At 40.1% G+C, this 22058-nt stretch overlaps 1 protein-coding gene across 1 annotated transcript; it reads right to left on the reverse strand.

Moving 5' to 3' along the window:
* Positions 1-770: 770 nt before the first annotated feature.
* CIITA (class II major histocompatibility complex transactivator) lies at positions 771-20042 on the reverse strand. The gene is made up of 18 exons (XM_030958338.1): positions 19907-20042; positions 18158-18271; positions 17669-17728; positions 16286-16369; positions 15656-15718; positions 12830-12979; positions 11508-11648; positions 11316-11372; positions 9206-9271; positions 7052-8759; positions 6777-6950; positions 5843-5914; positions 4434-4514; positions 3333-3425; positions 2895-2978; positions 2081-2164; positions 1515-1598; positions 771-843 (listed from the first exon to the last, which is right to left on the reverse strand). Exons 1-18 carry the CDS (start codon positions 20031-20033, stop codon positions 771-773), a joined length of 3315 nt encoding a protein of 1104 aa, XP_030814198.1. The 5' UTR covers positions 20034-20042.
* Between the last annotated feature and the right edge of the window lie 2016 nt (positions 20043-22058).

Raw genomic sequence — 22058 nt, forward strand, 5'->3', positions numbered from 1 at the left:
AGAGTTCCTGCTGCTCTTTATCCTCAGAGCTAATGCAGGTTTCCTCACAGTGATCATATCCCTGGTGTCTCCTTTCTCAGGAAGGTAGGGTTGTTCAACAGGACAAAGATTTAGTTGACTGTAAGCTAGTAAGGAGCACCACAATTCTTCACTGCTGCAATTACTTCAAGGATCCTTGAAACTGCGCAGGCAATGAAGTAAAAGTGGCTGCCAGTGGCTAAACCACACAATGACACTGAGAACAAGGAATGTAGGAGGGAGTGTTTTGCTTTGAGTATAGTCTAGCTACAGCTGCACAGTCAGACAAGCAGCTGTTGAGGATTTGTATTCAACAAAGGAAAAGTGAAAGGACTTACTAAAAACCAACACAAAACAAGTTCTGAGGAGTACAGAACTCATCTATTAAACATGAGAAGTACACAGAGCTTTAGTCTTCCCCCCCAAAAAAAGAGAAGGTAAGCAAGGCAGCTGCCAGTCACTGAACTGAACTGGACTGGGAGTTCTAGAGGTCCATTTTTCTTAATAAAGCACTTGCAGTCTGCTAGGGCAGGTCCTGGGAGGAGGGGGGTGCAAGGTGAGTGCAGGGAAAGGGGGCCTGATGTGACACTTATCTGTGCCATTCTAGGGCACCATCTCCAAACTTGCCCATGGACACATGGATGCTGTTACTGTGCCTGCTGCCAGTGAGCCTGGAATTAACAGCTCCCACAGAAACCAACCTGGTTTTCTCAGGGAGCCAAAGTTTGTTACCTTTATGGAATCCTCTGAATCTACACACTGATCCTGGGGTCCAGCTGGTGAAGATGTTCAAGAACTCCATAGGGAATGGTGGGATTCCACATCCTGTAAGGGCAAATTCAGAAAGGAAAGAGATTTTAAGAAGTGTAATTTGCTTTACCATCTTTTGGTCTGCTTGGTGTTTGTGCCTTTTTCTGGTTGTTGCTGCTGTTGGGTTGGTTTTTGGTGGTTTTTTTTTTTTAAGTTGTCCTTCCTTTTGACTGTCATGCTATGAAAGTATGTAAGCTATGGAGCAAAGGAAAATGCATTTTGATTTAGAAAAAAAAGCAGTTCAGTGCTCCATAATCTTGCTGACTCTGGTTACACAACTGCACTCCTGTCTCTGTTTTTTAACCTTCCATCAAACTGCCTTCCTCTGAAAGTGTACTGGCAGCTTCAGTCTATTTAACCTCCAATGATGGCTGCTCATTGTTTATCCCTCAAACACAAGTGGGCAGCACAGAGTAGGTCTGGTTCTCTGGGAGGGTAGAAGATTAACAAAGACAGGCTCAGTGGAAACTGTTTCAGTCAAGACAAGCTCGATTGCCTGGGACCACTGGGAATTAATGCAGCTGAAGCCAGAGACAACATTTTTTAACATCTCTGCTTTTGTATTTTGCTGATGTCTTTGTTTGTGCCTCTTTTAAATCTGACAAATCCAGAAGGCAGCTTTAGCACGATTGCTAACCCACTTTTACAGGATGAAGGTACAGCAAACAGCTTGTCAAGAGACTTACACCAGGTTCTTCATATGGGGACATTGTCGTAGGCTGTCAGTCAGCTGCTGGGCTCCAACACCAGTTATTTTGTTATACTGAACACTGAGGAATAAAAACAACTTTGTTAATCCAAATCAAATGGTGTAATCAAACATTTTATTCAAAATAAAAAATCCTATATAGGTTAATCTGCAGATGGGGTAAGAAAGAAAAAGGAAAAACCCCAAAACAGATTGTCAATTCAAAAAACCTGTAATAATATACTCAGAAGGTTGAATGGGAACTTCATTATGTTAATTCATCTGAGGGATTCCTTTCTCCATGTTCCTGAGGTCATTTTCTAGCTCCCCTGTGAGCCTTTTCTCCCACTTTTACAATAATATTTCTGGGTTTATGGTGAACTGTTCCTTAATCCTTTCCAATCACTGACTATCTGGACTCTGCAGAAGCACATTTCCCCTGTGAAATTTTCCCAAAATCTTCCTCAGTTTCTGTCTCCTCCAAAACCAAACATGGAACATTTGTATTTTGAGTCTCCAATGAAGTAAGCTTTCCTGGGCCATCTCAAAAGATTTCATACTCACTCTAGCACTCTTAAAGATGTCATGGCAGGAAGAACCTTTGCCAGATTTTCTGCTCCAAAATCACAAATGTTGTTATTGTACAAGCTGCAGAAAACCAAACCAGAAGAGTCACAATTGAATGATGGATAATGTACACAGATATTAGATCAAGGGTTTTCAAATATGGTAAGTACACCTTAACTTTAATTTTATCCTTATTTGCAGTTGAAATTTAAAACACACATTCATATTTCCTGTAGCAAGTAAGGCAAATGGCCACATCCTTCTTCACCTAGCACAGGTACAGCAAAAAAGGTCTAGATTCTATTATTCTATGGATAATAAGAACATTTCTGTCCACACAGATCAAATGAAAAATCTGCCAAATAAATCAAGCTCAAAGATTTGGAGTACAGCATTCAAAAGATTTCCACATTACCAAACTACTCCAGAATTGCATACCAGAGTTCCTTGCATTTCCTGCTTCCCTCAGGCCTGTGCCAGATTTCCCAGTGCTGTGGGATGGACCATGGTCCCCATATCAGCAAAACCAGACAGCTTTGGGTTTGCAGCAGATGTGGTGCACATCTGTGCAGGGCATGATTCATAAGTGAGTATTATGGACTGGATTTAAACATCAGCCCAGTCCTTGCTCTATTCCCAGATATCCTCTGTACGTCTGTCATACTTCTTCTCCTTTCTTCCTGAAGACTTTATGCAAAAATGAAGTGAAAATCTTGGCTGCTGCACAGTGTTACCTCTTTGTTCCCTGTTCAGTGGTTTCTGACAGAGACAGCAAGGTATGTTTTCAAAACAACAGGATACAACTACTCACCTTAGTGTTTTTAAGGAAGACAAGGAAGGGAGAGCTGCAGCGAGGCTCTCTGCACCCAGGTCTGTTATTTTATTCTGTGATAAACTACAGTAAGTGAGATCACTTTGTTAGTTGAGCGCATTTATTATAATTTATTACAATGTGGGGGAAATTAATTTTCAATTTTTAAAAAATATAATTTGGACAGTCTGTTTACACCAAATGCAGAGAAAAAGGCAAGATAGAGCCCTTGAAGAGAAGTCAGGAAGGATTAATCTATTTGTCTAATGAATGTACTGATTAAGTATCTCCACAGGTTCATTGGTCTTCCATGCCCATGGGATCCTTTTGCCCATAATTGTTAACAGACAGTCCCTTAAGTCTCTAGGTTTAATCTGTTTCTTCTCAAAATTTCCCTGAACTGTTAACCTTGCTTTAATGTTGCTTTAATGCACTTACTTTAATGTTTCCAGTGATGTCAAGATTGGAAAGACTTCAGATAGACTCTTTGCTCCTTCATCTCCTATGCCATTTTCACTCAGAGCATCAAGGCTGTGTGATGACAAAGAGAGAATTAGCTTCCCTTTTAATCTAAATTTTTGTGGTCCATTCACCTCAGAGACCATTCTATCTATCTTGAAAAGCTTCTCTGCAGTAGCCTCAATCAGCATGAAGCATCACACAAATTACAGCTTCTCTAATAAGCAGCTTTCTGCTGCCCAAATTTAAAGCATAAGAATTTTTTTTTACTAGTTGAATGCCTTGACCCATTTCCTTTGATATGCAAGATTATTAAAATAGTTATGAAATAGCTGTGTTCCAGCTAAGCTGAAAGGAGATTTCCTGTGCACACAAAAATACAGAACTGACAAAATCCAGCAGAGGCTGTAAATCCTTGCCTAAACCTCTCCTTCTCCAGAGAGGGAGTATTAAAAATGAAGTTTTCCTCATATCTAGTCAGATACTGGAATTTCAGATACTGGATCCCATTCTAATCTGACAGATAATGCTGGAATATATTGGATATATTTCATATTTTATTGTTATCCTGAAATATTGGGCAGCTACAACACAGACAAATGGCCAATGGCTGTGTAAGGCCAAAGGCCCTCCCAAAGCCCAGGAACCTTCCCACAGGTGCCATGCACACCCCTGACTACTGCTGCTACACTGTTTCTAGTGCAAAGAAGCTCAAATCTAAGAGAGAGTTGGTTTGTCATGGATGTTCTGGAGCTCCAGTGAAGTCAGAAGTGACTGCAGGCAGTTGTCAGTGGTGGGGCAGGAAGAGGGGGCCCCAGGGGCTCTGTACTGAACCTTTACCCACCCAGGAACATCCCAGGAAGGGACTCAGGGCTCTGCACAAACCAACACCAGCTGTCTCCAGGGAAGTGTCAGCTTTTAGGGCGCTGTTACAGTTTGGGAATGTTCCTGCTGGTCAGTTTGGTCATCAAACAAGGAGTCTTGTTGGCAAATAAAATGTTTCTTGGGTACAAGAGCTTCTCCATCATCAAGGGCTGCTGAGGAGAAATGTTAGCAAAGTTAATCTTTAGCAGAACTCACTCTAAATGCTGAAGTGATGGAAATGCTGCAAGAATTTTCACGAGTTTTAGCAGTCCTTGAAGGCCACATGCTGGACCCAGCCTGGAAGAAAATACAGACATGCAGCAGGTTTTTCACAGGCTCATAAGCAGCAAAACTCAAGAATTTTTGATTTCTTTCCCTGCAGCCCCCAATACAAGCTAGTTTACACTCCTCAGAAGCAGCCATTCCCTACCACCTGCACCAAGGAATTCTGCTGTGAAGCCTCCAGATGAGGACCAACAAGGCTAAGGCCAGGCAGGACAGAGCTTGCACAGCAGCATTGATACATTTGCCACTTTTTGTTCCTCTCTGCAAGACTTATCTCACTTGTTTTAGATTCTTATATTTCTGTTCTCTATCTTTTTCAGGTTTTTGACTGTAAGTATAATCTTGAGATGAAATACACATCTGTCTCAGTATAACTGAGAAATGGAAACAAAGTTATTTCCCCCCAACTAATAACAATTCAGTCTAACTTAAGATCAACATTTTACTGCAGCTTAAAGCATAAACTGCACTTTGATATTCATGCTCCAAGCATTTGTCTCTCATATCCTATATGGAGTTTCTTTGGTATCAGAACAAGTTCAGTTATTTAAAAGGATTAGCATTTTAAACAAAAATTTAAATAAAGGGAAATAGGAAGAGGAAATTAGAAGAGAAAGCAGCATAAAATCAGAAGTGAGGCCAAGCATAGCTGTCCCAGGTTGGGTTAGATTTACAGAGCAGGAAACAGGTGAGAACACCTGATGAGAATTCTTCATTGCACTGCTGCAGTTTCTGCCCAAATGAATTCACATGCTATGGCAGGATATTTTGAGCAATAGAATAGCCTTGGAGGCTGCTTACAGTTTGGGGAAAAAAAGTGTTACTAAAACCTCACTTTTAAAGTAGTGTTACCAAGTCAACCTTCCATCTTCCAGGAAAAGGGTGCTAAATAATTTATTTGGGAGGCATTTTCTGATGTAATCCTCTCATGGCCTTAGCTCTGATAGGGTAGAAAATTACGTCAGAAGACTCAGATAGAAAAGTTCAGCATTTCTGGGGGAAAAAATATTTCCCAGGTAGTTGTATCACAGTCAAAATATTTTATGCCCTGTGGCACAAGATCAGTACCTTGTGGTCAGGAGGTAACTTGTACTAAAACAAAAACAAAAAAAAAAATGGTAGAGCCCTGTTGATCTGTATTGCTGCAGGAACCAGAAATAATATTCTTTGAGTTTTGGCCATAAGTTAAAAAATCTAGTTAGAGAAAAGCAAGATAGCAATAAATGGGGTTTATTTAATGCTTTAAACTGACTGTACATCAGTGCAATGGCTGTGGCCAGCACCCATGACTGCTCCTCCTTAAACAGGAGCACCTCAATCAGTAGAAGTCCAGCACTTACGCAAATTCCAGTTTTCTGAGGTTTCTGATGGCAGGAATTTCATAGCTGGTGCAACCAGATGCTTCTTGCACACTAAATAAATCACAGTAGAATCAGAGTATGATAAATATTTTAGCAGCCAAAAGAGTGCTTTAAAAACAATTTGTTAGCAAACTTTTACAGAAAATAAACCACTGTTGCGTTAACTGAGGAACCAGGAAACTTCAGAGTACTTCTCCTTCAACCTTTCTTCAACTGACTAATCCAATAATTGCCTTTCATAGTGCAATTGTTTGCTCTTTTTCCAATAGAACTTGAAAATACATTTTTCTAAATCAACTATTTTCTGTCAAACATAAAACTATTTTGTCTATATTTTAATCAAAATACTCCACCCATGTTAAAATAGAAGTCATCATTTAAAAAAACCCCAAAACAAACAACGAAATTTTACTTCTGCATGTTTTGAATTGCAATCAATCCCCCAGCTACATCAGCAGCAGGAATGGAGCACAGGGTTTCTAGGCCATGTAACACAAGATTTTATCTCCTGGGCTAAAGGACTGACTCAGGCCATTTGGGACCAGTGCAAAACAGGCTTTCATTTATGCCCAGGTGCTACAGGGAGAAAGAATCAGCCCAAGTTCTGTAACTGAAAGCAATTGGAAGAGGGCATACTCAGAGATTAGAGAGAAATGACAGCTGGCTTTTTCAGTGGCAGTTTTGGTGACTGCTCTGCACAGTGCTGTCATTGCTCATCCCTGCCATGACAGCCACCTCCCATGGGGGTGGGAGAACCCCCTGAGATGACCCAGGAGTTTGCACTGCATTAGTTACTTCTCCTCTGGACAAGCAGACAACTCCATTGTCCAGCACTGGTGGTGAAACCCTGTTTTCATAAACTGCTATTGGTATCAATTGGTATAAGAGGAGTTTTGATCATAAATGATCCTACCAATTCACCATCTTCTCCTGCATCTCTACAAGGTCGGAGAGGTCACTGATGTCCTTCATTGTCTTTGCCTTAAAGGGATCAAGAACAAATTTCTCTGTGGACGCTTTCAGCAGTTCGTAGTCTTTTGTCTGTTCTAAAGATTTCCAGAGCCTGACTGTGTCACTGAGGGAAGCCCTGTGAAGTGACAAAACATGCAAAACCAACAGATGTGACTGCTGTTGTTGCATGAAAGTGTCATCTACACACAGTGCTGTGGGGTACAGAGAGTGACCAACCTGAACGATGTCACATTCCTCAGGCTGACCAAGGCCTGCAGCCCTTGCATGTCAATGCTGCTGTTCTGCAAATCCAAGGAAAACTCTTTTCTTGACCTTTTCAAAATAGAGTGCAGTACATGGACATCAGGTGGTGTAAGAGCTATGCCCAGAAAAGACAACTTTGGCTCGAGTCTTAAGGCCACATGCTGCAGGAGATAATTGTTCTGTGTTTCATAAACACAACATAAAAGCTCCAGCAACCTCTCTGGACAGAGAGTATTAATCTGCAGCCTTCTAATGTATTTCAAGAGTGTCTTCTGCTTCTTGGTTGATTGTTTTTCATCCTCATTTGAAAGAAAGCAGAAGGAGGGGTCATCCTGGAGAAACATCAAACCAGCCAAAAATCGAGGCATTAAATCTAACCAGTTATAAGGTTTTTTCTTCTTGGATAGAAAAGACAGGTACTTTGTTAGATTTTTATCCTTGAGCTCTTCTGCTAACAAAAGGTGAAGCGCACACAAGAAATTCTGAATGACAAAATCAGAGAATGTGCACCCAAATTCCTCTTCTTCACTATCTGAATGTCTGGGGAATGCAAAGGGCAGGAAAAACCCATACTTCAGAGCAAACTCTTTAACTTCCTTAGAAGGAATAAGATCACTTTTCATGGCACTTTGGTGCTTTTCTCCAAAACACCAGGCTACACGAGCTAGGGTAGCAAGATTCTCTTGATTTTCTGTGGTGGTAACATCTGTTTCCATAAACATTATCTTTTGCTGAAAAAATTTCAGGAAGAGCTCTGTAAGAGTTGAAGGAAGATTTTTCTCTCCCATTTCAAGCACTGTCTCACAGAGAAAACAAACAAATCTACACATAAGAGGACTGTAACAATGACTGAACAAGTACTCACACCCTTTGATTAATTTCAGTGCACAATCACAGTAGAGTGATTCTTCAAAGTATTTGGTTATGTACAATTCTCTCTGCTGAGGGGAAAATCCTACAATTTCAATAGTCTTATCCACTTTGGACACGAACTGGTACAGTTTGTCTTTTGGTCTTGCTGTAAATAACAAAGTACAGCCATTGAGTATCTTTTTTTGGATGAGTCCTGAAAGCAGCTCCTTTATGCTGCACAAATCCTTTTCAGGCTGGCTGCCTGAGCAACGAGGAAAATTCTCATGATCATGCAACCCTTTAAAACCATCAAAAATCAGAAGGACTTTATCAGGATTTTGCAACATATACTCAAAGATCTCTTTGCTTCCCTCTTGAGGTTTTAAAAAAAATTCAAGCAGCAGTTCCTTCAGGCTGTATTGCTTCTCAGGCAAGCTTATTTGTTTGCAGTCAAACCAAAATACAAATTCAAACTGAGAAAACTCTCCATTGCACCAGTCCTGGCAGATCTTCTGAATGAGAATGCTTTTTCCCATTCCTGCTTTTCCCAGCACAGCAATCACTTTAGTCTCTAAGTCTTTACGCTGTGGGATTTGAAATATTTGGCTTCTATCAATGGCTGTCTTTTCCTTCTCTTGCAGGCTGCAGGTTACCAGCTCCTTTTCCATTGCTTTTGCACTGGTCTTTCCAGTCTTGGTTTCAGTTTGACTTTGAACAAGTGTCCCATCAATGAACAGGTGATCCAGATTTACTTCCCGCTCCATGGTCACAGATTTGCACGTGTCTCGGAAATAATCCTTAAGGGATGAACAGAAAGTTTCCACTTGCTCTAGAGAAAAAAGAGCACACACAAACTGAAGGAACCAGTCCACAAATTACAACATCATTTCATGGTGGCTCAAGTGCCTGATTGCAATATGGTGAAAGCACAGGCATTCCCATAAAGCCCATAGGGCTGGATTTACCCCAGGCTACTGCAGCTGAGAAGTGCAGGCACAACAGACACTTTCACATCCATCAACTGAATAATTGTGGAGCTCTCTGTACAGATGATAAAATCACTGAAGTACACTAAGCTGCTAAGCAGGTACTACAGCTAGATATCTACAGGAAGCCAAGTCTAATATCTTGAAACCAGGAATTGTGCTCAGACCCTCAGAACAGCTTCACAAATTGTTGAATGATTCCTACAAGGAGCTTCTCTGTATGGAAAGAAACACAGAATCTTTTTTCCAAAAATACTGGAAGGTTTAAGTTCAAGAGTTCTAAACTCACCTGGTCTTTTGAAAGGTTCTTCAGAAGGAATTATGGAATCTTGAACTTCTTGAAATTTCTCTAAATCTGGAGAAACAAAACAATGTACTTGACAAAGACACCCAGATAATCACTGATTCAGCTTTACTAATTTTAACAAGATTAATGCAAATTTCCAAGTTCATTGTAGCACATATTCAGAGTAAGAGATATTTTGTTCATTTTACAAGGAAAATGAATAAAATTCTCCCACAAGTAGAATTCTGCTGATGTACAGTGTTAGAGGCAGAATGGCATCAAACAAGACCACAGCTGTTCTGACAGTTGTGGGAAGCAGATTTACCATTTCCAGGTGACATTCACTGTTCTTTTCAACTGTTGGTGTTTTGCATAAATTCATGCTCACACATAGTGCTTCTCTATGTCTTCAAAAGCACTATGTTCACACATAGTGCTTCTCTATGTCTTCTTCTCTATGTCTTTTTTTTTATTCTACACCTTGTAACCAAGCAGTAAAGATGAATGTCCCAGAGAAGTGACTCTTGGTACCAGTGTTTACCCATTACTCTCCCTGACAAAGTCCCATTGCTGTCCAATTTTCTTTCTTTTCACCTGTTTGCTTTCAAACTACTGCAGACTTCTGCAGTTGGGCCAGGTGAACAGTGTCTCCTTTACACAAAGGAATTGGGAATTTTTCAGAGAGAACACATTTTCTACAGATTGGTAATTGCAGAGTATCAGTTTTGACAAAACCTTTGGTAGGAAAAGCTTTGCAGATGCAAGACAGAATTTAAATTGACAAAGGCTGTAACAAACTCAACCTCACACAGCAGAATGTGCAAAAAATTACCTAAACCAAAACAGATTAATCTCCCTAAATATGCACAAATGTTTTTCATACCAGAATATCATCTTGATCATATTGATGTAGAATGTGATCTAAAAGAAATACAAATCTTACCATTTCAGAGATCTGGAAAGTAATTCCTACCCTGCATGCCAGCAACCTTCAAAATAGTTTGAGTTCAGAATTGCTTCTAAAAGGGAAGCACCACAGGCTTCCAGTAAGAAAGATACTACATAAAGAAGGGTTGGGCAAGGATCTGTTTTTGATTTACTGTTTATTTTATTAAATAAGAAAACACCGTGGAAGAACAGAAAAAACACTATAATGAGACATTTAGATGGGAAACTGTTCAAAGCAGGTAGGAGTTCAGAACTTTTAAAAAAGAAAAAGAAACTGGCTTGGTATCTTACATGCTAATTTACCTGCTGCTGCTGCATCTGGAATTCCAGGGCTTGTGGCATATGTATGTTGTGCTGCAGTAAATCAGTTGGAATTACTGGCATTGTTTATTTACACAAAAAGTAAATACCATTTACAAAGACTCCCCCACACCTAGGGATATTTGCCTCTTAATCTCCATGTTATACTTTTGCTTTTGGGGTAATGGAAGCCACCAGAGGGCAACAAACTCCTGCACTGGGCACTGGGACCAGCAACAACACTGATATCAAACTCTGGGTTCCAACAGCCCTCTGAGGGCTGCAAGGAAAGTGTCTCAGGAAAGTTTGTTACCTGAAGTAGGACTGTTAAATCCTGACCAAGGCTCTGATTTCATTATAAACCATTCTTTGCATTAGCTTTCAGTATTGCTTAGTTAAATAAGTTGGTTTTGGGGCTTCCATGGGAGCTTTCATGTTGGTTTTGGGACTTCCATGGGAGCTGGCTGCAGTCTGGCTGCCAGCAATGAGCATTTAGATGCTCAGACCATGCCAGCATCAGATCATCTCCCACTTTCTAAGGGTGCTCCAGCACCCTGGGCTTTGCATTGTTTTAACTAAACCTGACTTCTTCCAGAAACTGGATGTCATAGCAAACACAGGGGACTGGCTGCTGAACCTGAAGCTCTACAACTCCCCTATCTGTACATTTTGGATCAGAGTAAGCTGCCAGCAATCAACACAAAAAAGTAAATACCATCCATTTTTGGTTTTTTAAGGTCAATATGGGTAAAGCCTGGAGGGGAGAACTGGCTTTGAGTAGAAGCGATATGGTTTCTCTCCCAGTTCCAAGTGCTGTACCCCAATTTTCTACTACTGCCCCAATAAATCCCAATTTTCTACTTACCACATAAATTAACTGGAAAACTTGGAGACATGAATGTTTCCATGGAAGATGGCAGCACTGGCAAGAAACAAAGTATAGTTTTCAGCATATCATAACTATCAGTAACTGAATTTAATCAATGCTGCTGTTGGCAGCATTGATTTTTTTAGCACTTTATGCCTCTTTATGGGGATAAAAAGTTATTGCTCTTACCTGGATATACTACAACATCAGATGTGCCATTTTCAAGAACAAAGTTAAATATCTGCTGAGGAGCACCTGCCAAGCCTGGATTCTCTTGGTACCCTTTCACATTGACTGGTAGGTACTCTGAGGTCAAAGGTTCCGACAATCCTGAAATGAATGCAGAAGAATTACTCTTCTGTTTTTAAAGGGTTCTGCTTTCTAAAGCTTTATCAGAGAGAAAAAGCTTTCTAACAGTACTTTCTGGCAGCTCATAGGCAAATCTTCCCAGTGGAGAATTCACAGGATTACATGAGGTCCACAGAACCCATTAAAAAAGAACTCTTACAAGGTATGATTAGCATGAAATACAAGGGATTACCCAGCTTTTAGCAGCCACTGTTTTCAACAGTCTAAAGAGAAATTCTATTATCATAAGGAGAAGTGTTTTAGGCAAAGTCGGTAAACATATACTCAAACATCCAGAGAAGAGAAAATGTGTAAATAGTATGTATCTGCATTAAATTTACCTTCCTTGCACTACATCCTTCCCAAATAACTGCACATCATGCAGGTTGTACAAGCACCCTCCCTCTCAACCCACACTGGGAAAGTTTTTTGATGATTCAGTGCTTGCAATTTAATCAGCCATAGCTCTGAGTTTCTGTAAGTGGAACAGAATTTCTTCTGCTACTTTATGCTGCTTCAGCTCGCATGAGGTACTTCAAGACTCCCAACTTACACACTGGTTTTGGTTCCTTTCCAGCACAGACTTAACAGTGAAAGGTGTGGAACTGTGCCTTTGTCATTGGCACTCCTCAGGGTACCATGAGCATCTTCTGCTACCCAGCATGGCCCAGGCCAGGTGCCTGCACAGCCCATCAGTGGGATTACTGCTCACTTTTCATGAGCTAAATCATAGCCTAGATTTTGCTCTACTGCTGCAAATGTAATTATCCCTCAGTCCTTTACAAATCTCTGGATGAAAAAGAAATTGGAACTAAATTAAAGTTTAATAATGAAAAATTTTGTGACTTCCTATTCTTAAGACAAGTAAGTAATTACTTAGGTTAGCATAACAGCATTACTTAGGTTATAACAGAACAGTAAATAACTGTTTATAACCTGCACCAATTAAATAAAAGATTCATTTTAATCAATTAGGAGCAATGCCCTCTTAATTTCCCTTGAATATTTTTCATTCTTTTAGTGAGTACCACACCTTTAGGAGCTGCCTTACCTGCCATTTTCCTGCCATTGCTCATAGTCAAAGACAAGATTGATAAGAGGGTTTTCCCCATGTGTAAAACAGCCTGTGTACAGCTGCACAACTACAGCTGTACTCTACCTACCAGGAATGATGAGGCTCCTTTCCAGCCCATGGGCAGCAGGAACAGAACAGGACATGTGCTGGTTAGTTAGGGAGGTGCAGCTCACTGGATGGCTGTTGAGAGGCATAGCAAAGAAACTGCCACTCCCCGCAGAAGCTGCAGGGACTTCCACTTTAAAATAAAATAGCAAAACAAAAGGCGAAAGTTATCTCATTGATAGAATTTAAAGGAACCAAAGAAGAGGTCTCAGTGGATAAGATAAACCACTTGATTCTGATCAGCTGTGTTTTGATTTTCCGAAAACAAGAACAATTCACAACAGCTTTCTGAAAACAATTTAGCTCTTAAAATCTAAAATGTATTTATTAAATTCTGTAGTAGATCACTTTTTCTTCTTAGTAGTTTCTCTTTAAATTTTCTTTTTCTTCATCTTTCCTGGCCTCACTTATTTTCAGATGTATCTAGATGTACATGACCCTACACATGGATGGCTGACAGATAAGACATAACAATGTCTTACATTGGCTGCACTGATTTCCCAAGCACAGTTTGCTGTCTCAATATTGCACAAAAGCAGAGAGGCCCACAAGAAATAAACTGGGAACCTTGACTCCCTACTTAGACACTCCAGTGCTTGTAAGGACAAAGAGTGTGTGTTAAGTTCTCCAAAGAACAGACACAAACACCAGAGCTTTTAAAGATGCATCTCTTCTGCAGCATATTTTTTCCCTCCAAGAATAGAACAAATGGAGTGAGATGTTTATGCATTGTACAATTTCATCTTATCAAAAGACTCCTACAGATGAAGTAAGACACACCTGCTTATTTGAATTAGTCTGTTAGTTTCATTGGTTTTACAACACCCCTATTCTCAGAGTTGGTTTTGCTTTTTCCTTCCCTCTCCTGTCTAGCTGCAACAAGTAAGTCTGTAATTCATCACTTTCTGTGGTCTGATGTTTTTATTAGGAGCTACAAACTTGTCTGAGGTTTGTGCCACTATTTCATATAATTCCTTTGAAAGAATCTCATCCTTGGCTGACTTTAAACTTTAGTACACATTATTCTCTTTGCTGTAGGTAGTCTTGCACTTCTGAAGAGCTATGCATTTGCCTTTGCAGGATCATACTGTGACACCCGTGACAGGTTAAAGAAACTCCTGATTTTGTCAAGTAGCCCATATTTTTGTCAATTAGATTTTTCTACACAGCACTTATACTGTCTTATGTATATGTCTCAGCACCTTCACTGGGTCAAGGACAGTAGAAAAACTGATAATATTCTGAGGACTTCCAGCAAAAGGATGGGTGCAGCTTCACAAAGCACCTATTAGCTCTGTGATGATCCTTTCATCTGGAATGCAGATTCTGTAGGGTGAGGCACTTGGAACTGACGTGCCATTTCCTTATGGCAAACTGTTATTATTAGAGTGACATAAATATAGGCTTTTAAAAGTGCCGAATCTGTAAAGGAACTTAAGCAAATAGAAAGGAATCCACCTTTAACGGCTACTAACTGCCAGGAACTTCACCTGTGTCCAAAAAACTACAGTCAGCAGGTACCAGTTCAGTAGAAACTCTGATATCATTCCCAGAGCTAGCAAACATGTTTTTTCTGCTCAGTTCTCCCTCCCCACTCCCTCAGAACTCCACAAGAGCACTGGAAAACCAGCTTGGATGGCAGTCATGGTGTACACGTATATTCTCTCAGACTTTCAGGCAGTCTGTGCCAGCTCCTTACCTGCACTGTGCTGAGGTGCAGTCCCAGATCCCAGAACTCTGGATGGGACTCTAGGTTATACACTGGTTTGGCCACCCCCCAATATGTACATGGCCCTGGGCTTTGGGACACCCAGAGTCCCCTTAGGAGCCTTGGGAGGTGTGCTGATATAAAATGAGCCAGATGTCCATTCAAAACACAATAGAAAATAGTTAAAACTATTGCTGCTAAAACAGGTTGTTCTCACCTGGATTTTGGAAGAGTATTTTGCTGGTTTAGCTCTGCCTGAGATACCCCTTAAGGCTACAGTTGGGTGAGAACATTAGCACCAGTTTACACCAGGGGGACAAGTTCCAGCCTGCCTGCTGGCCCCAGGTGTTGTCTTGTAGATGGTCTAACAATGTGCAAAACCTAGAAATTTCCCTTTCTCCCTTTCTTTCTTTGGTTTAAAAGATTTTATAGCATGGACTAGGCCAAGAAATCATCTCTTCACAGTTATTATTTTCACTAGGATGTTTCACTGGACTTTTGGAAGATGTCACACTTGGAAGAAAGAGGATCAAACCTAGGGCATGTGGAGCTATGACTTGATGGGTAATATGACTCAGGTCATAGCTCTGCATTTCCTGGGTTTGATCCTTTTTGTTCTAAGTGAGACATCTTCCAAAAATCCAGTGAAAAAAAAAAAAGGTGTACGTGATAAAATTTACAGAATTTGGCACTGACCCAGGTCTCCATTATTTTTCTTTCTTCTCTCCTGTGGATTTAGAAAAGGTCAACTGTGCCTCTGCTGATGTTAAGCAAGCAATTTTCCTGTCACCTGGCAGGAAGATGTACTTTTGAAACATAAGGATCCAAGTGTTCTTAGGCTACCACATAGCTCATCCTAAGTTCCACAATTTAATAGCTATGGATAAGAGGACATGGATTTTTTTATACCATAAATTAGTCAGAGGAATCTAAAAGTGTGATTTTTGCAGAAACATGAAAATGCATGATGATCAAAATCACCAAATCTATGAGAGCAAACTTTTCTGGAAGGTAGAGTTACAGTACCTAACAGAGGATGAGACTTTGGAACATGAGACAATATATGTTCAATAACCTTTTCTTATTCAGCCAATGACTTACCAATTTTCTTATATTTGGGTTCTGAAGCATCACAGTAACTCTCTGCTGCAGAGCCTAAGAAAGCTGAAAGAAAGCAAGGTCATAGTAAGTGGTAACATTTTGGTAACTTCAAATTTACCCCATGAAACTAATTTTAAATAGAAGGGGGTGTTGCCAGTTTCAATTCAGCTATTTCAGAACTGTACAGGCCCAATGTATAAAAATGAAGGTGAAAAGCCTCATGTTATTTTGCTCTGTGAAGTTTTATTTAGGCTGCAGATTATTGTGCTAAAGATGTTTGCTGTTGTTCTTGCAATTAAAAAGGCAACTGTTCAGCCAATGCTCACTGAGCTATAGATACACTGAAAACAAAGTCAATACTGCCATGAGGATGACAAAAATGCAAAGAAATATAACATTAATTTAATGTTGTGTTACAGGAAAACAAATTCCGCGAACTGTAAATTCTACGCTTGGAAGAGCTGCTTTCAGTTCCTGCCCACAAAACTGAACCAAGGGAGAGGAAGCTTGTCTGGTGTCACTGAAGAGCTGCATGACAAATGCACTGGGGCTGTGCTAAAGCCAAGGGGCTGGAATGCAAGTTTAGAACTCAGGCACAAAGCCTTTCATATTCTCACTGCTTACACTTACTTCGTTTAAGACATGACTGCATCTTTATGTCAGGAAATTTCTCAGTGTTTTCAGCAGCTATGTCATCCAAAATAAGGTTCCCTGCTAAAAATATGAAATATGGTCCAATGTCAAACTTTGTTCTCCTAAAAAAATTACAGAGAGGAGTAAAAGCAAGGGAAACACACCAACAGAAAGCAAAGATGAAATATGCTCCAAATAAAACACAAAAACCAAATAATGTGATAAAAGATGTACCCAGATCCATATGACTTAAAAAGCCCACAGAGCTCTGAGTGCAGACTTTGTCACCCTGTGTTAATTTCTGAACTGCAAACTATTAATCTACTGGCAGTGGCTAATAAACCATAAGTACTTCTCAATGCTCTAATGATGAGCAAAGGATAAAATATTGCAGCTGTGTCACAGTGTGATCTCAGTACTACTCAATTTATGTACTAAAGGGATTAGATTCTTTAAGAGACAGAATAAAGGGTTCTAAAAAGATTTTATATTCTGTGCTGCAAGAACTGTGAAGTCATCCACACCATACTTCTACCGGAAAATACTTAAGAACTAATATTGCATTCTGTTTTTTTGTAAAACCAATAAAAATATTGCAATTGGGTGCAAATTATAAACACATGAGGAAGCAGTATATAACATTTGAAAAGCCATATAAGCTTCCTGCAGCTAGAATTATTCTAGGGAAATACTGACCTATGGAAAATTAGTCCCAATTATTTTGCTCAAACATAAAATAGGATATACAGATATTCTGTGAACCTTCTGGTTCTATGGATTTCTCAACAGCCACCTATTGATATATCTGTTCTGGAATAGTAAATAGCAGCATTTGTGCTGCCACCAAAACAATGATTTGGTACCACAAGCCAAGCAATGTCTCCAGTCAAGAATGGATGAAAGAATGAATCACTACATACACATAAGCATTGCTGCATTACTCAGGGTGAGAAGTAAAACTTGATACGCTTCCTCAGGCAGCTCTGTGCATCCTGACAGAAATCAGTGTGTGTAAACTGTATTTATACACATGCAAAGTGCTCTGGTGACTTATGTGTATCATCCCTGCTGTGCTCAGGGTAAGTGTGATGCTACTTGAGGCTATTAATGCCCTTGACAGTGAAGCTGTGCATATTCTATGGGCATGGCGACATGATCAGCAGCTTGGTCAGAGACAAAACGGCCATCTGTGAGAAAGGCCTGCAAAAATGCATAAAATCCTCAAGTTTTCCAAGAAAATCCTAGGACACTGTACCCAGGGGGAAAGAAGAAGATACCAGAGGTAGAGAAGCTTTACTAGTGTTCAAACGGTGGGGATGAAGCACATGTTAGACAGAACACCATCATGGAGAAAGTTACTCTTAGCCATATCAATCTTACCAAAAATGTCTTCAACCTGCTTCTCTTGCTGATCCTTGAGCACATATTCTACTAATTCAGCTAGCAACAAAAGAAAAAAACAAAAGAGGAACACAGTAATGATGCAGTAAATGTCACAGCAAACGACTAGTTAGCTTATCCTCATTAACAGAACTCTGCAGTGTAAGTAAAATGGAGGAGTTAAATTAAGTTTTTCTTGTAAGTTGTTGTTCAGGAAATAAAGATCACAAGAAAAGAGAAGTAGAGAAAGGAAGTATTAAGCAGAAGGAGACATTAATAGAGAGATTTTCCCCCAACAACCACAAGCTACTGTTAATCAGTTTCCCCCCAATGCACAGGTTCAGATACTCTAAATCAGATCTATCACACATGAGGGAAAGGCTACTTGAGTAAATACCATGGCTTTAGATTGAGAATAGAGTTTATAAGAAATAGCTATAGCAAATGATTGTAAAATAATGATTTAAAAACCAAAAATTGCTTTCATACCTATTTTAGCATAAGCATCCGTGGTGTTGCAACAGGGGTAGAACCCATCTCCATTTTCATATGGGAAATCCATATTATTTAACTGTTCATAGTTGCTGGCATCAACTTCAAGATCTAGAGTTAATGAGGAATATGCATTGGCTCAATGAATGCCATAACCAAGCATAAAAAAGCAGATAGCAGGACATGCAGAACAGGCAGATTTGTAACTTCAGCAGAAGGCTTTGGCTTTTCATTGTGTGTTGGCTAAGAAGGAACAGAACTGAACTCTCAGTAATTCACAGTCACCTGGAAATCAGCACTTTTCTTTTGCTGAACTCTGAGACCTCATCTCTCCTAGTAAACAAAATACTTCCTGAGTGTATTCTATGATGATCAAGCCCAGACTCATACAGCTTATTAAACCTTCTTATCCTTCAGGATATGGTGGTATCACCCAGATGCCCTGTTCAGAACAATGCTGTGTTCATGCTAACCCCTGAATTGCACTGCAAATTGCCTGTGAAGCTGCCAGTTGGCCAGGGACCATGCTAACACCTTCGCAGCAGAGATGCCCAGCTTCCAGTGACTGGTGCCATGTCCTGATGATGTTTGATTTACCTGCATCATCTCAGACATTGTCAAGGCTCAAAAGTATTCCAATCAGTGAAACATGTGATAGCATGAGTCAGTGCCTGACCCCTAATTCATCCTACTTTCAGTCACTGAGCATGTGAGGCCATGGGGTAAGGAACACTCCTGCAGCGGTTTTTAACAGTCAGAAACTGAGAGGGAGAAGTCCAGCCTGGGAAATGATCAATCATAAAGATAATTCTGGTGCTCAATTCTCCACTGATTTGCCCATGTGCCTACTGGCATTGGTCACTCATGAAAGTCACACTGCTCCAAATTGGTAATATTTTCCACCTATTTGGCACAGAGCTGTGAGACTTCATGCCTGGCATACACTAGCTCTTCTCCTCTCATTGCCATTCTCAATCCATGGTCCAGCTCATTTGTTTAACATAAGCTCAGCTAATGCTCCATACCACAGATAGACTTTCATACTTTCATAACAGAACACTCAGGGAAGGGAGAGCAGATCAGTCCACAATTTCCACACAAATTCAGGAGCACAAAGTTTGAGATCCAGGGCAACCTCCTGATCTGATTACTTGTAGGAACTGAATTGCAAGAAATTATCAACTTTATACTCTTGCCCTTCTGCTTTCTCATTTGTAATGGAATTATAAAATCACTGTGTCCCAAAAAGCTGGAAAATGACACCTGGTAATGAAACTCCATTGTTTTGGTGCCTTAGGATCTCAGAATGTAAAGCTGTTTGCTCAGGGACTGCGTTCATCACAAACTCATCTAAAAGTCTCTGTTTAGCAAAACTTTTGGCTTCAAGCCACAGAGGTGTTGACAATTACACTTGGCCAGCTTATGACAGGAACATTTGCAAATAAACTACTTCCAGGAATGATATCCAAATGAAAGACACTGTCATGCCCTGATGAGGGACAGTACAGTGTGTTTTGTTAGACTGACTGAGCAGGATGCTATAAATATGTACAATTTAAAAACATGACAGTTTCTGGAAGCAGTCACTGTGTGTACAGACAAGCTTAACCACATCCTACCATCAAAGTGCTTGTATCAGTCCCCATGATAAACAGCCATGAGGTGGCTTTGGAGCTGAGAGGAGATGGCAATAACTTACAGTGTGAGGAATAAACCAGTCAAGTATTTTTTTAGTGTTTTACTAACCTGTAGAGAAGTCACCTTCTTCATCTCCAGATGACTTAGGATCAAAGAAAGTACACAGATGCACTGGGTCAATATCACTGTGCAGTAAATCAAGGTAGCCATTTTCAGGCACAAATACTGAATCCATGGTTTGTCTCTTTGTCTGAAATCAAATTGCACAGCAGTTAGCTATAACACAGCCACAGCTTTCGTCAGTCAAATCCACAAGTCCTGCACTGTGGCTTTCTGTTGACAAGACCCAGATCTTGAGGCTGGAAAGCTGGCATTTCTTACCAAGACCTGCATTGAGTTATAACCCTGAGTTACTTAGAGATCCAGAGACAGCTTGCAGTGAGACTCACCTATCGGTTACTCCAGGGAGAGGAGTGGGATACTGCAGTCTGACCACCTGGACCAAACCAAAACTGCCAAGTATTGAATAAGTGGCAACCCTGGTATCTTATCAGGATATAAATGATGCACAAATCCAGCAGGTATCAGGGAAATTAGAAGACTGCAGTGAATATGATGGGAGAATCCAGAAGCCACATCTGTTCATAAAGTTTATCTCTTCCTCCACATAATTGTAAATTCCCTTCTATTTCTGTCCAGTTACTGCAGCAGACACTAGAATCCGTTTAAACATTCTTCCTGGATATTCCACAAGTATAGAATAACACTATGTGTTACTTATTCATCATCTCTATCAAATTATTTCAAACCCAAATATTGGCTCTTCAGTGTTTATAGATCACTGGTGTAAATGCCACCTGAGCTGGTGATCTAAATTATTTACTCCAGCATAATACTGAAATACCAGGATGAAAAGAACAACCAGCAAAATTTTCAGACTCTATCCTGTTAAAATAGGTGTCCACACTCCACAACCATGGAAAGCTTCAGCTTGGCATCAAACAGCATATTTTTCAGTGAAGAATATCTAATAAATGGCTCTCAAATACTCTGCCCTTAGCAGAAGACCACTGATGTCCCTATTTGCATCCATCTCTGTTCCTGAGGAGTGCAAACAGAGAGCAACTGCTGTACCACAAAACCTGCCTGCAACAGGGAAAAATCAACAACAACCAACACTGCAGCTGTGATGAAAGAAGGCAGAGCAGACCTCATCACACAATACCACGTGCTGCTTGTTTTAAACTCATCTTCATTCCTCTTACCCCTCCATGGGGTTGTCCCTCTGAATAGCTTGGAAATGGGTATTTCTGCATTTGCTGCAGAAAATGCCAAAATCTAGAGCCAGGACTTCGAAAAGTAGGGGAACATGGTGTGGATCCATAAACAGGAGTAGCCTGCACTAAGATAGTTCTCCTTTTTCATGTTTTATGGCCTTGCTACACTACCAAGAGTACAAAAATTTGATATTATTGCCTGGCAGCTATAAATGGAAAGCAGAAGTTGAGAAACCTGCCTGAGAACCAAGAATGAGGTTATAAACACACCAGATTAATTTTCAGTTTGTTGCAACACTTTGTTTTGCCCCTTCCATTTGTTAAATTAACAGAAAATCTAAATAGGGCCTTTCAAAAGGCCAAGCTGCCAGACTTTGTGAATAAAGCTGTTGAAAAACTACCCCTGAGTCAATATAATTTTGGGGTTAGAGTCAGAGAAGAAATTGGGCAGAAGGCTTAAGGGGAATGCAAACCAGACAAATCTATCACTCCAAGTTCAGTGATTGGCAAACTGCATGATTACAGCACCTAGAGAAGAGTATGTCCTAGGGAAGGAGATTGGAGTAGGCCTACTTAATCTTCATGGAAATACCAAGCTTTAATTAATTTATAGTCATAAGAGCTTTTCCATCTTTAAACTTTTCTTTCAATAGCATTTCTCTATGGATAAACACATAAGAAATGCAAAAATGTTTTATGTTACAATGGTCAAGAAGTCAGGAAACAACCAAGGGAAAGTCTTGGCAGTGCCAAGTCTGGCTGCAGAGCTTAAAACTAGAATGTAAAAGATGGTACATCTCAGGTGCACAGAGGAACACTTTTCTACCTTAACAAGATGAAGATTGCCACTCTTTCAAAAATGAAAAACTTGTTTGCTTGCCTTTATTTGCTACACCAGTCTGAAAGGCCCTCACCCTACTCTGGTATGTTTTCTTCATTGTTTTAGTTTTGACACAAATCTTTGTATCAATGTCTCTCTATTG

Source organism: Camarhynchus parvulus, chromosome 14 (genome assembly GCF_901933205.1).
Source record: "Camarhynchus parvulus chromosome 14, STF_HiC, whole genome shotgun sequence".
NCBI lineage: Eukaryota > Metazoa > Chordata > Aves > Passeriformes > Thraupidae > Camarhynchus > Camarhynchus parvulus.

Bases quoted from the DNA above. Each gene is read 5' to 3' on its own strand.
- CIITA (XM_030958338.1), bottom strand. From the start codon at position 20,033: ATGGATTCAGTATTTGTGCCTGAAAATGGCTACCTTGATTTACTGCAC. The intron at 16,370-17,668 runs GTAAGATTGATA...TCATATTTTTAG, and splicing joins GCAGGTTGAAGACATTTTTG to CAGGGAACCTTATTTTGGAT. The intron at 8,760-9,205 runs GTGAGTTTAGAA...TTTTTTCTCTAG, and splicing joins AGAACCTTTCAAAAGACCAG to AGCAAGTGGAAACTTTCTGT.